General features: G+C 42.7%; 1 protein-coding gene across 1 annotated transcript; it reads left to right on the forward strand.

Moving 5' to 3' along the window:
* Nucleotides 1–661: 661 nt before the first annotated feature.
* On the forward strand, nt 662–9,168 carry LOC148015402 (putative anion transporter 3, chloroplastic). The gene is made up of 8 exons (XM_087664971.1): nt 662–1,504; nt 2,223–2,449; nt 3,872–4,238; nt 6,186–6,230; nt 6,411–6,557; nt 8,363–8,500; nt 8,694–8,727; nt 8,835–9,168. Exons 1-8 carry the CDS (start codon nt 899–901, stop codon nt 9,005–9,007), a joined length of 1,737 nt encoding a protein of 578 aa, XP_087521097.1. The 5' UTR covers nt 662–898; the 3' UTR covers nt 9,008–9,168.
* Nucleotides 9,169–11,755: the final 2,587 nt, after the last annotated feature.

Genomic DNA, 11,755 nt, shown 5'->3' on the forward strand with positions numbered 1-11,755 from the left:
GTCTTCATACAAGAGTTGCTTGATGCTGAGATCATCAACATCAACCTACAAAACACTAGCATAACTTAGCTCCATGCCCTCTGAGTATCTTTGCTTGATTTGTAAAAGAGAGAAAGTAATGGGTACTCACAATACTTGCTCACCTTTGGTGGTGATAGCCTCCTTTCACACAAGAGCTGCTCTGTGTCAAGACCATCAACATCAACCTACAAAACACTGGCATAATCTAGCTCCATGCTCTTTGCATGTCTCTAAGCCTTGCCCCCATTACCCTCATCTCCCCTTGAACCCCTCATCCCTCACCCCTCACTCCAACCCCAACTCAAGGGGATGATTGAGAGATGGGCCCCCTTGCATGCATGTAGGCAGAGGGGGTATCCACGTGCCCGTGGAGTGGGCAATTAATGCGGAGTGTGAGATACATGTGAGCAATTAATGTTGAGTGTGAGATTAATGTGCTATAGTGGATTTTAATGTTCCCTATCGTGCCTCTCTAGGACTCTTGACCACAACCTAGGCAGGTGTTTGCAACATAAATAATATGAAGGGAACTTGGAAGGGATATGACTTTAAGATTTTAATAAAGCGCAAGGGAATAGATCATAAATAAATAATTGGAAATTATGAATAAACAGCCTCCCATCACTGGTGTAGGCTAGCCGGGCTTTCATCTCTCTCTCTCTCTCTCTCTCTCTCTCCCTTCCGCGCCCCATGTACGACAGTTCAACTCCCTCTTGCGCAGGTCCCTTTCGGACATGCAACCCCGCCACGCCTGCATCATCGCTGGCCCCTGCGACGCCATCTCTCCGCCCCTCCCACGCGACCATCACCCCTCCATCGCCCCTTCTCACAGTCATCCATTCCGCCCTCCCTCGGGCTCCCTTCGTATGCACGGGCCATGGCCGCAATGCTGAAGTGCCAGTATTGCCCCCCATCGTCTCCCGCCCCTCGCTCGATGGCAAGCTGCTGCTTCAATCAGCACCTCTGCAATGAGTTCTCCGGTGCACCCATGAATTGGCCCCTTCCGTGCAGCCATTGCGGTCTTATTGGCTCGATGTCACATTCTATCTCGAATTCGCACATCGCCACAAGCTCGGCTTTTGTCAATGCTCGCACCCCAGGTGGCTCGACTTCACAGTCTGTCTCCAATTTGCTCATCAATACAAGCTCGCATTCTGTCAATGAGCGCTCATTCTTCTTCGGATTCGCTCCTCTCTCCAAAGTTCACCGTCATCGTCGCAGGTTGCACAGCGCAAATGGTAGACATGGCTGGCGGTTGGGAGTTCGAGCTGCTGCAGATGCCAGTGTCCCATTTGTTGCAAACGCAGAAGCCGATTCCTCTTCTGCCGCAGTCTCATTTTTCATGTCGGAAAGGATGAAGGTAGTCACGTTGGTGGCAATTGCGATGGCATTGTGTAATGCAGACCGGGTCATCATGTCTGTGGCGATTGTCGAATTTGCTTCCATGTTCAGTTGGAGCACCAGTTTTGCAGGGATTGTACAGGCATGCCTTTCTGGTCTCCCTCTCGTTTGATCAGTTTGGAAATTTTTTATGCAGCTTTGTTTCAAGTTTGTTTTTGTGTGCATGCCATCCTGGAATTGGGATGTCTTGAAAGAAAGGCAGGCTTCACTGCTAGAAGTAGCAAGAAATCTACCAATTTTTGAAGGTGACAGCCCGATCGCACACCATTGGTTATAGGTAGTCGTTATTGAGAAAGAGCACATAAAGCTCATCCACAAGCAACTTCTCTGCATTTGTGTGCTGAGAGAGATTTGTACATTCATTTCTCAAAATTCGAAGAGCTTTCAGTATTCAGTTGACACTTTCCCCTTTGGTTTTACCTTCACACCTCAAAATCATCCACGAAGCTAATGCATTTACCTTTCATAAACTTTTCACGGGCACAGTTTTGTTGGCCTCAAAGCTCAGGCCGAAATCTTCATGGATGCTGTGCTTTTTGAAGGGGCTTGATCCATGAGGGCCAGTAATTAACAAAACCCCTGATCAAAAGAGAGGGCTTATGTTTAGAATATCATAAAAGATTCAGCCGTAGAAAGAGAATACCTCTATTAAAATTGATCTCCAGTTACGTCAGTTCTGGGTTTTGCATTTTGTAGGCGTCTTTGCTATGAGTCAATTGCAATTGTCTTTGTTCTTTGATTTTTTGTACAGCAGCCATTGTTGGTGGATCTAACTTCTTAACCTCTCCATTAATGTGCAGTCGTCTTTTCTATGGGGATATGCCCTATCCCCAATTATTGGAGGAGCTCTTGTAGATCAATATGGAGGGAAAACAGTCATGGCTTTTGGTGTTGCATTGTGGTCATTAGCAACATTCCTGACCCCTTTGGCTGCCAAGCATTCATTGTATATGCTCTTTGGAGTCCGAGTGCTGATGGGGATAGCAGAAGGAGTTGCAATGCCATCCATGAACAATATGATAGCCAGGTACCTTAAGTTTTATTCAGCACTTTACCACTTTGGGCTAGAGTGCCCTCTAGAAATTGAGATCAGCCACACCGATTGGCCCCAAACATTTTGATGTCCCTTTGGTATTTCTTTTCACATTAGTTCTAGAAATTGAATACAACTGGAAAAGGTTTGGAAGCTGTGATATTGGGAAGACCGGACCGAGATCTTGGAATCCATCGAAGCTCCTTCCTTTAATATTCTTCTGCAAGAGACCAGGCCAAGAACTCAGAATCTGTCCAAGTTTCATCGATTGCAATCTCCTCTAATTCCAACAAATCGAAGTTCAATCCCACACAATTCTGAAGTAATTTGCTGGTTGCTGCAACCAGCAACCCTAGCTCCTTGATTTCATAATCTGGGGAGCCAAATCAAGTCTTCTCCTGTTGCACACAAATCAGCCCTGTTGTAGACTATCAAATCTCACCCTATCTGCTGTCCACTGACTGAATTTACAGCAACCTTCACAAATCACAAAGGAATTTATACATGTACCCCAATGCAGCTATGCAAACCCTATTCCTTGCTGATCACACTGCATGGACTTGGGATTGCTTCTTGTTCTGCTACTTAGATTAGAGCTATTTTGTTGTTTGAAATTTGATGCGAAGTCAATTTTAGATTATGATAATTTACAATAGATGATGTTGCCAGTCTTAGCAACATCACAAAGAACTTTAGAAACATTGGGGAAACATAAATGATTGCTGTAAAAGACCTACGAAGGAAATGCAAGGCTGAAAATCTGCATTCTGAAGAGAGCATGATTATGGACTGCCCAGATGGTCCAAAAGCTCAAAATCTAGTCCATGCAAACAAATTGCATGATTATTGAGCTTGTTTAGGTACTTGCCAAATAGCCTATTTACATTCAAGAATTACTGCTCCTTAGATAGAGATTATCCATTCCACTCCAATTGTGCTCTCTTTGTGATGTGCCTTATTTTTGCTAGTAGCCTTGTGGCATCTTAGCCGTTTTTCTAGCTGTCTATTTGGTTTTCATTTCCTTTAGCTCTAGTTTGCTAGCTAGAGGTGCTTTGTACATATCTTTATTTTATATTCAAGGACCTTCATGATTATTTTAAATTCGACAACCTTCATGAGCGTGCGTGTATACTTATGCACATGCGTGCACTCGTGCACACAGAGAGAGAGAGAGAGAGAGAGAGAGAGAGAGAGAGAGAGAGAGAGAGAGAGAGAGAGAGAGAGAGAGAGAGAGAGAGAGAGATTTACGAAAAAGAGAGAGAGAGAGAGAGAGAGAGAGAGAGAGAGAGAGAGAGAGAGAGAGAGAGATTTACGAAAAAGAGAGAGAGAGAGAGAGAGAGAGAGAGAGAGAGAGAGAGAGAGAGAGAGAGAGAGAGAGAGAGAGAGACTAATACAGCTGATTTGTGTTTGTAACAGATGGTTTCCTTGCTCTGAAAGAGCCACAGCTGTGGGGCTTTCTATGGCAGGTTTTCACCTAGGTAGTGTCATAGGCTTATTAGGTACACCAATCTTCATGGCAAGCTTTGGCGTGAGTATGCCATTTTTTGTGTTTGGACTTTTTGGGGCCCTTTGGCTATATAGTTGGGTCTTTTTGGTTACTACTGATCCTCAGAATCATCCAAGCATAGGGACAGATGAATTAAGATATATACAACAGGGAACTAAAATGACCAGAAACGTTGGGAGTGCATCAGGTCAAAGAGGATCACTGCCGCCTTTTGGTCTTTTCTTCAAAAAGCTTCCTGCATGGGCCATAATTGTTGCCAATGCAATGAATAATTGGGTAATATGGCACTTTCAAGTTTGTGATCCAGTCATCTTTCATAATTGAGACTGCTTTGGTCTTTTCTTATTTTCATAAATAAACAGCCCTCCAGAACCATTGTCCTTTTTATAGTCAGTCATGGCTAATTTGTTAACATGTTTTGGTGCATGTATTAGGCTAATCTGAGAAGCTTGTCTGTTGTTTTTTTGATTATTCATGAGGTTGTACGTACTGTCTTGTTTTCATTATAGTATGCACAAGTTTCACAGAAGCTACATCAATAGATGCCCACATACATATCTGTTTGGTCTGTCTTGAAGAGATTATGTCTGCTGGTTGGTATTGGAAGAAACTGCCATTTGCTCTGCCTCTTCCTTCCAGGCATCAGATGTTTGACATGTGGCACTGAGCCCATTTTAGTCATCATGTTTAGTCAAGGATTGTAGATACTCTTTCTCGAAAGGATAAGGGATCAAGGTGTAATTTACTTCCTAACTATATGTTTTGTCTAAACAGGTCCCAGTAGGCCATAGGTTGGTTCCATCCTGCAGCTTACCTGATACTAACCTCCTGCTTCATTATGGACAGCTTCATTGATCAAACTGAAGCTGTTTGTAGCTTAATGGACATCGTTACAATCATCATACCAATGGCTATCCAGACTTAGCAGGTTCTGCTTCATATCTTGGAATTCTGTATTTGCTAGATAGAGCTGATTCTCAACATCAACAACATCAAGTAAGGTTGTGTACTGCTTCCTTTTGGCTTTGAAGAGCTTACCTTTGCAGTCAAATTGAGAGTTGTTCAAGGATGAGGTCTACCTGTGCATCCTTGCAGAGTGTGTGCACTCCAATCTGCACTTAATCCAAGGTGGAGTGACCAGAGTGTTTCTCTAATGCATTATTTCATAAAGGCCTGACTTTCAGTTTTGTAAGGTGGCCTCTTTAAATAAACGATTCCAATCATGGAATATCCAATTACTAAAAATATAACCCATAGTTTGAGCATCATGGGTCATGATCTATATCATGTCCTATGATCCATCATTTGGCATATCTCTCGATATACACAATGCTGTATCAATGGCTTGGATTGAAACTTTTGCCTATTCAATCAATCCCTTCTGTTTATGCCATTGGGAGATTCCTAGAGTCCAATTGGCCTATTCAATTAATCCCTTCTGTTTATGCCATTGGGAGATTCCTAGAGTCCAATTGGCATTGTTATTGTACATGCAGTTTGATAGGAAGGTCTTTGGGAAAATAGCACCAGAACTCACTATGATCCCATCGTCCACTCTCTTTTGTCATCCCAGTGTCAAGAGTACATACTTGTTCTTCAATATCTTATATGAACAATAGCAAGCTCATAATTAACAAGACACTCAAAGGCGTGCATGCAGTCATAATTCATTGAGTCTTTTGTCAAGCCATGAGCTACAGTTTCATTGACACACAATGCCTTATATAGAGGTATCTGTTACTACCATTGCATCTATCTTTGTAGCTGCCTTCTATGCCAAGAAGTTTTTGGACAGCATGTTTGCCACTTGATTTACGAGTGTCAATACTTACCTTGCCAAAGATCTTGGGTTTGTGTGTGTTTTGCCATGGGTGCTGTAAATAAGAAGTCTCAATATTTGGAAGGTGGTGCTATTATAAACATTTCAGAATGAATAAGAAGTGCAAACATTTGTGAAGTTGCGCTATCAGAAACATCACAGTATGTTATCTCCAGATTTGTCAGTATCTTATTCTGGCTTGGCGTTCAAATTTTCTTATTTAGGAGAGATTGTGTAGGTCTACGTAGCTGTAGTCATGAACTATCTTTTTGGATCAGAGCAAACTTATTTGACTTGCTATGACAACCTTCTAACTAGTGGCAATACTGAGGTTTTCTTCCTATTCTTTTAGCACTAGTTTTCTTCCTGTTGCAAATATTTTTCAAACTTCTGTTTCTGTGCAGGGATACTTTGTGCTTCTCTCATGGATGCCAATTTATTTTAACAAGGTAGATTTCACTCCTGTATTCAATCTTTCTTTTTGGCCACACTGTAGGGCATTCTACCTTCAACTCTGGGAGTATCACCTTTAGAACTCTTAATTGCATTTTTAAATCAAGCTTATTGCCACTGATCAGTACCTTGATGAAGACCAACATAATGTCTGTTGTTTTTGTGCTCTAAATTAGGTGTATGGTGTCAAGTTGAAGCAAGCAGCATGGTTTAGTGCAGTTCCTTGGGCAATGATGGCAGGCCTCGGATTTGTTGCAGGCAGCTGTTCAGATCTTCTTATTACTTCTGGATTAAGTGTGACTGCAGTACGGAAAATAATGCAGGTGAACAGGAGGGCCAATGATTGCTTTTATCTTATTTTCCACTATACTATTCAGTTATGTGAATAGCACTGATATTCGATGAGGTAAATGGAACACATCAAAATGCAAAGACAAGTATCCCTTTTGTCTGTGGTTCCTGCTATTGCAAGAAAATGGTGACTGCGTAGATGGATCTGTTTGACACATCTGACTTGACCTTTAGATCATACACCAATCATCAGTGAATCTAGCAAATGACAGATGTCCATCAAGTGAATAAGTGTGCAAAAGGCTATCTATGTTACAATGCACATGTTGCATTTTCAAGCATGCCACAACTCTGATACAAGTGAAGCATCCACAACCAATGAGACTATCTGTCAAGTTTATTGAAGCCCTTGCAAATGCCAGTGAGACTGATGATTTCTGCATCCTGAGTGTCCTGTGCTGTGCATTGTGGCCTATTGAAGGGAGTATTTCAGAATGGAGACTAAATTGTTATTTGTGCCTCCATGGTATAAGAGCATTGTATTGACTGTAGTAATGAATATTGAGACAGTACCATTAATCAGAAGAAGGCTTTTATTCAGTGCAATAGTGCCAATTTTGCCAATACTTGTTCACATACAGCATTGTTATCACAATCAATAGTGTCACCCCTAGGGTTATCAATAACTGATTTACAGAGCCACCTCCGTCGAGGTTTTGTACTAGATGCACGATGATATGAGCGAAAGACCACAAGGGCCTAGTCATTATGAGCAACATGGTCATGTCCTTCAAGTCAAGCAGTGGAAACCAGCAAACTAGCCGCAGCCGCGACATTGCAAGTTGTAGAGCTAATCATGCAGAAGGCTGGAGTGCCAGTTGATAACATGTACAAGGTACCAAGTCCAGCACCAAAGTAGGGCAAAGGTTCCTTTGGGTGAACCTGTAAGTGTACAAACAAGAGTCAAATCTCACACCCATTGAGAGCATTGCAATGGGGCAAAAATCCTCTTACTCATCCAATCAGCCCCTTTTCTTATCACTTCTGATGAATCGACAGAATGAAGAGCAGTTGCAAGGCATCCAACATTTTGCATATCATGGGGCTTTGTATTTAAAATGACAATTATCATTGTTGAGTGCTGATTGGGCATGACCTTTTAAGACTGATGCTATGGCTTTACCAATCATACTCATTGGTGAGTAGACTCAGAGTTCTACAGTCTATACTAGTCGCAGAGGCAACATTTTTCCATTGTATTGCAGACAGAGGCTACCACTGAAACATAAAATTCTTGCCTAAAGATGTGGCTGGAGTCCCTACTTTGCAAGGTTTTCTCTGATGATAAGGAGATGCCACTGGCACCCTTAGGGTTTGTGACCAGTCTGGCATATTAAATATCGGCCTGCAGCCATATGTGCTCTTTTCTTCAGGATATTTCCTGGTGTTCATCTCATATAATCACCGGCAACTTTAAAATGTCAATTCCTCTGGATCAAATGCATTGAGAACTTGGAACAACTGAGTGTGTTCTCTTGCAAAGATTTATCTATGGACTGTTTTAGACTCTCCCAGTATCATTATTTGTATTTGTCATTTGTATAGTATAACGGAAAATCTTTTCATTTACGGAGTCTCTATAAGCAAAGTCGTACCACCTGCATTTACAAACTGTAAGAAATAGAGAAACACAGTATGGGGTCTAACATTGAGTGATGTAATCTTAATAAGTGAGAGGTCTGTCAATGAATTCAGTAGGGGCTTCTTCTTTGAAGAGTGGTGGATTTTTATAGTTAAGTTGCTTTCAATAACTCATTTAGTGGATGTATCATGGCAGTCAATCGGTTTTATTGGACCAGCAATTGCACTCCTTGGGGTGAATGCATCGTCAGGTGCAAGTACAGCTGTTGTTTGGCTCACTGCAGCTGTGGGCTTGAGTGCCTTTAGTCAGGCAGGCTTCCTGGTGAATTTTCAGGTGAGATGTATTGTCTTAGTTATGGAGAAGATATGTTATGGAGCTGCTTGATGGTTGAATTAAATATTTCAATTTAACTGGATGATTTGAGCTAAGGTAGAAGGAGAATTATGTCAGAGCTGCTTGATTGATGAATGAAATAGTTGTTTAGCTGGGTAATTTGATCAATCTGGTCTTTCTTTGCCATCTGCAGGAGATTGCACCACGATATGCAGGAGTTCTTCATGGTGAGATCTTAGCTTCATACAAAAGCCTTAGGCAACTGATCGATTAAGCCACCCATTTGACACATGGAAACTAATGATAGGAGAGTTTTTTCTTTTTTTGTGGACAGGTATTGCAAACACTGCAGGAACTATTGCTGCTATTATCAGTACAATTGGTACTGGCTACTTCATACAGTGGTTGGGTTCATTTCAGGCTTTTCTGACCTTAACAGCTGTATTATACATTGCATGCACATTTTTCTGGAATATTTGTGCTACAGGGGAGCGAGTAATTGATTAGAGTCGATACAATTTGCAGAGGTTTTTATTCATCTGGGTCTACTGCAGCCCCATTTAATCAAAAGAAAGCTCTGGGAGGGTAACTTCCAAAATTGGATGTTCTCTTCCAGAGCATCTGTATTTTGTATTTCGAGTACTCTTCTCTTATATAGTGACTTAAGACATGATTCTTCTGGAGTCTCAGTGATCCTTCGTTTCTCATATCTGTACTACACACATGCTAGTAGAAGTAGTTTAGAGAAGCTTAATAACTACAGTGAAATTTATTCAGTCAGTATATTGTCACCATTAGATTTTTGCAGGTGATATCCCAACATGAGTTATGGTTGGGGGCATGCTTGTGGTTGGAGCAGTCAGATCGTGAAGTTGTGAGGAATAGCTATTCCCTATTGACTGTGAGGTGCCATTCTAGGTCGACAAAGCTGTTGAGGTGTTGCATTGCCAGTCCTTGTAGAATTTTGTGACTGGCTCTGGGTCTAACTGAGGTATTCCACTACAAATGATGAACAAGATTTGTGAGCCTTTGTTGACCAGCATGAAGGGATCTTCCGTTCTCTCAGGCTTTGTCAGTATCATCATGTCCATGAACATGACTAATGTTATTCTTATAATGGCTGACAGGACGCATTGCTATTATGAATCTTAGCCTTTGTTAGTATCGTCATGTCCATGAACATGACTAGGTGCTTTCTTATAATGGCTGACAGGATGGATTGCTATTATGTATTCTTCGGTTGATACTTCTAATTGTGGATAAGACATCTTATCGTTGTGAACTCAGAAATTTAAAAAAAAAGCTTGAAGAGATGACACGGTTATGTGTTTGTCCCACCATGGATCATCAGGCTTACATAGAAGCTTTTGTTGATGCCTATATGGTAGTAGTTAGGTCCTCAGTGTGGGCTGTTACTAGTGCAGGAGGATTGGTCTTTACATGAGATTTATCTCTACATATCATAGTTAATGAATTTGCAGCAGGATGGTCATCATCATCTTGACATTGAAGCTACATGCAGATACTTACTCACATTTGTATCTGAAGTCTCCTACATTTACTTGTGGACTCCGAGCAAGAATAGCAAGGCAGTTATCCCTGCCTTATGTATGCAACTTGAAGATCAATGAGCAAATATGATTATGTTTTTTGGCACCTTGAGAGTATTCTGTATCACCTTGTGCCTTGGAGACAGAGACATTATGATGTTGCTGAAAAGAGCTTGAAGGCCTTCCCTGACAAACTCCAACCTGCTGGGGCACAAGCCTTAGCACGCTGCCCCTGCCTGCAGCCACCATGCGCCACCTGCCAGCCACCTCGCACTGCCCTGCAACCTCACACCTTGTTCCTTCAGCCTTGCCTCCCAACATGGTGCCCCTGCCTGGTCTGCAGCCACCAGTTGTTGCTGGCGCCCTCAGCCTCATGCTGCTCCCCAGCCTCCAGCTTTCACCTGTTCCCGCAGTCTGTCGCCACCTGTTTCTCAGCCAGTTGTCTTGCCCGGCCTGCCTTCAGACTGCATCACCCTCCCTCAGCCCTGCATTACATCTCCCAGATCTGCACCACCTTCTTTTACTGGAGCCCATGCTTTCACAGCTACTTCCTGCCTTATTCTCTTCCCAATGGCAGCCTCCCCCTCTTTGCCCCTGGCAGCTCTTCTCCAGTTCAACTCCCAAGCCTCTTCTCGTTGGGCTTGATTTTCCCTTCTCCTTTGGCCTCGGAATGAGCACAATAGGTTTCAGGAACACAGGGTTACCAGCCCAGCTAATCGATCGAACAAGCAAGACTTGCAAGGTAGCAGCCGGTCCTTTGCCTTCACCATCAGACTCTACTGCAGCTCTATGCGCACACTCTGCCGATGCTTTCCTGCCTATCCACCTTGCTCTAGACACGGAATTCGCCACTAGGGATGGAGTGGCAGCCTTGCATGTGTCAAATGTGGCGTCTCCACTGGTTGGAATTTGTCCATTCCCTAGTTTGAAGGATTCTATGTAGGCGAGGTTCGTAGGCGCAGCAGCAGGGGTAACACGAGTGGCCTTGGGAAAGAGGGGGGCTTTAGGGTTCACTTCAGCCTATTGCTCAAGGATGGCATTGCCATCACCATCCTTTTCTGAGGCCTTCGTGACTACTCTGTATCTTTTTGTTTGATATTGGTAGTGTGTTTGGCCACATCATCCGATTAGTGAGGTAGGCGACATTTACATCTTTAGTCAATCTCTATCGCATGTTAAGTGCACGAGGACTTCAATATAGTGGAGGCCTTCTGGGTTAGACATACAAAGCTTATTAGAGGAGGGTAGGGTAGCTTGGGAGGGGTTCATCTTCTAGATCACGGGACAAGATTCTTGGTACATGGAGTTTGACTGGCTCTCTCTAGTTCTCTAGGAGGGACATGGCAACATGAGCTAGGATCTTTCTAGGATTGGCCAATCTTATGTGATGATTGGGCTTGCGATGGAGTGTTTTATTTGGCATTATTCCTAATGCTACTCTCTCACATAACTCACATTTTTAGCTTGTCGTCCTCGGGAGAGTCAAGAGGAGTCCCTATTTTGTGTCAAGTTCCTCAATCACTTGAACTATGACAATGATCTCTAAGAGAAAATCACACAGATTTGGGGGCTTAGACCATTCTCACTTTGTTGAGCCTAAATTGACAATTGAATATTTGGGACTCGTGTCTTAAGGAATTTCAATTGACCCCATTAAAGTTTGTGATGTGGTGGGATGGTTATGTCCCACACTTGCTAAACAAGG

This window comes from Lygodium microphyllum, chromosome 24 (genome assembly GCF_053477565.2).
Source record: "Lygodium microphyllum isolate KBCC chromosome 24, Lygodium_microphyllum_v1.1.10, whole genome shotgun sequence".
NCBI lineage: Eukaryota > Viridiplantae > Streptophyta > Polypodiopsida > Schizaeales > Lygodiaceae > Lygodium > Lygodium microphyllum.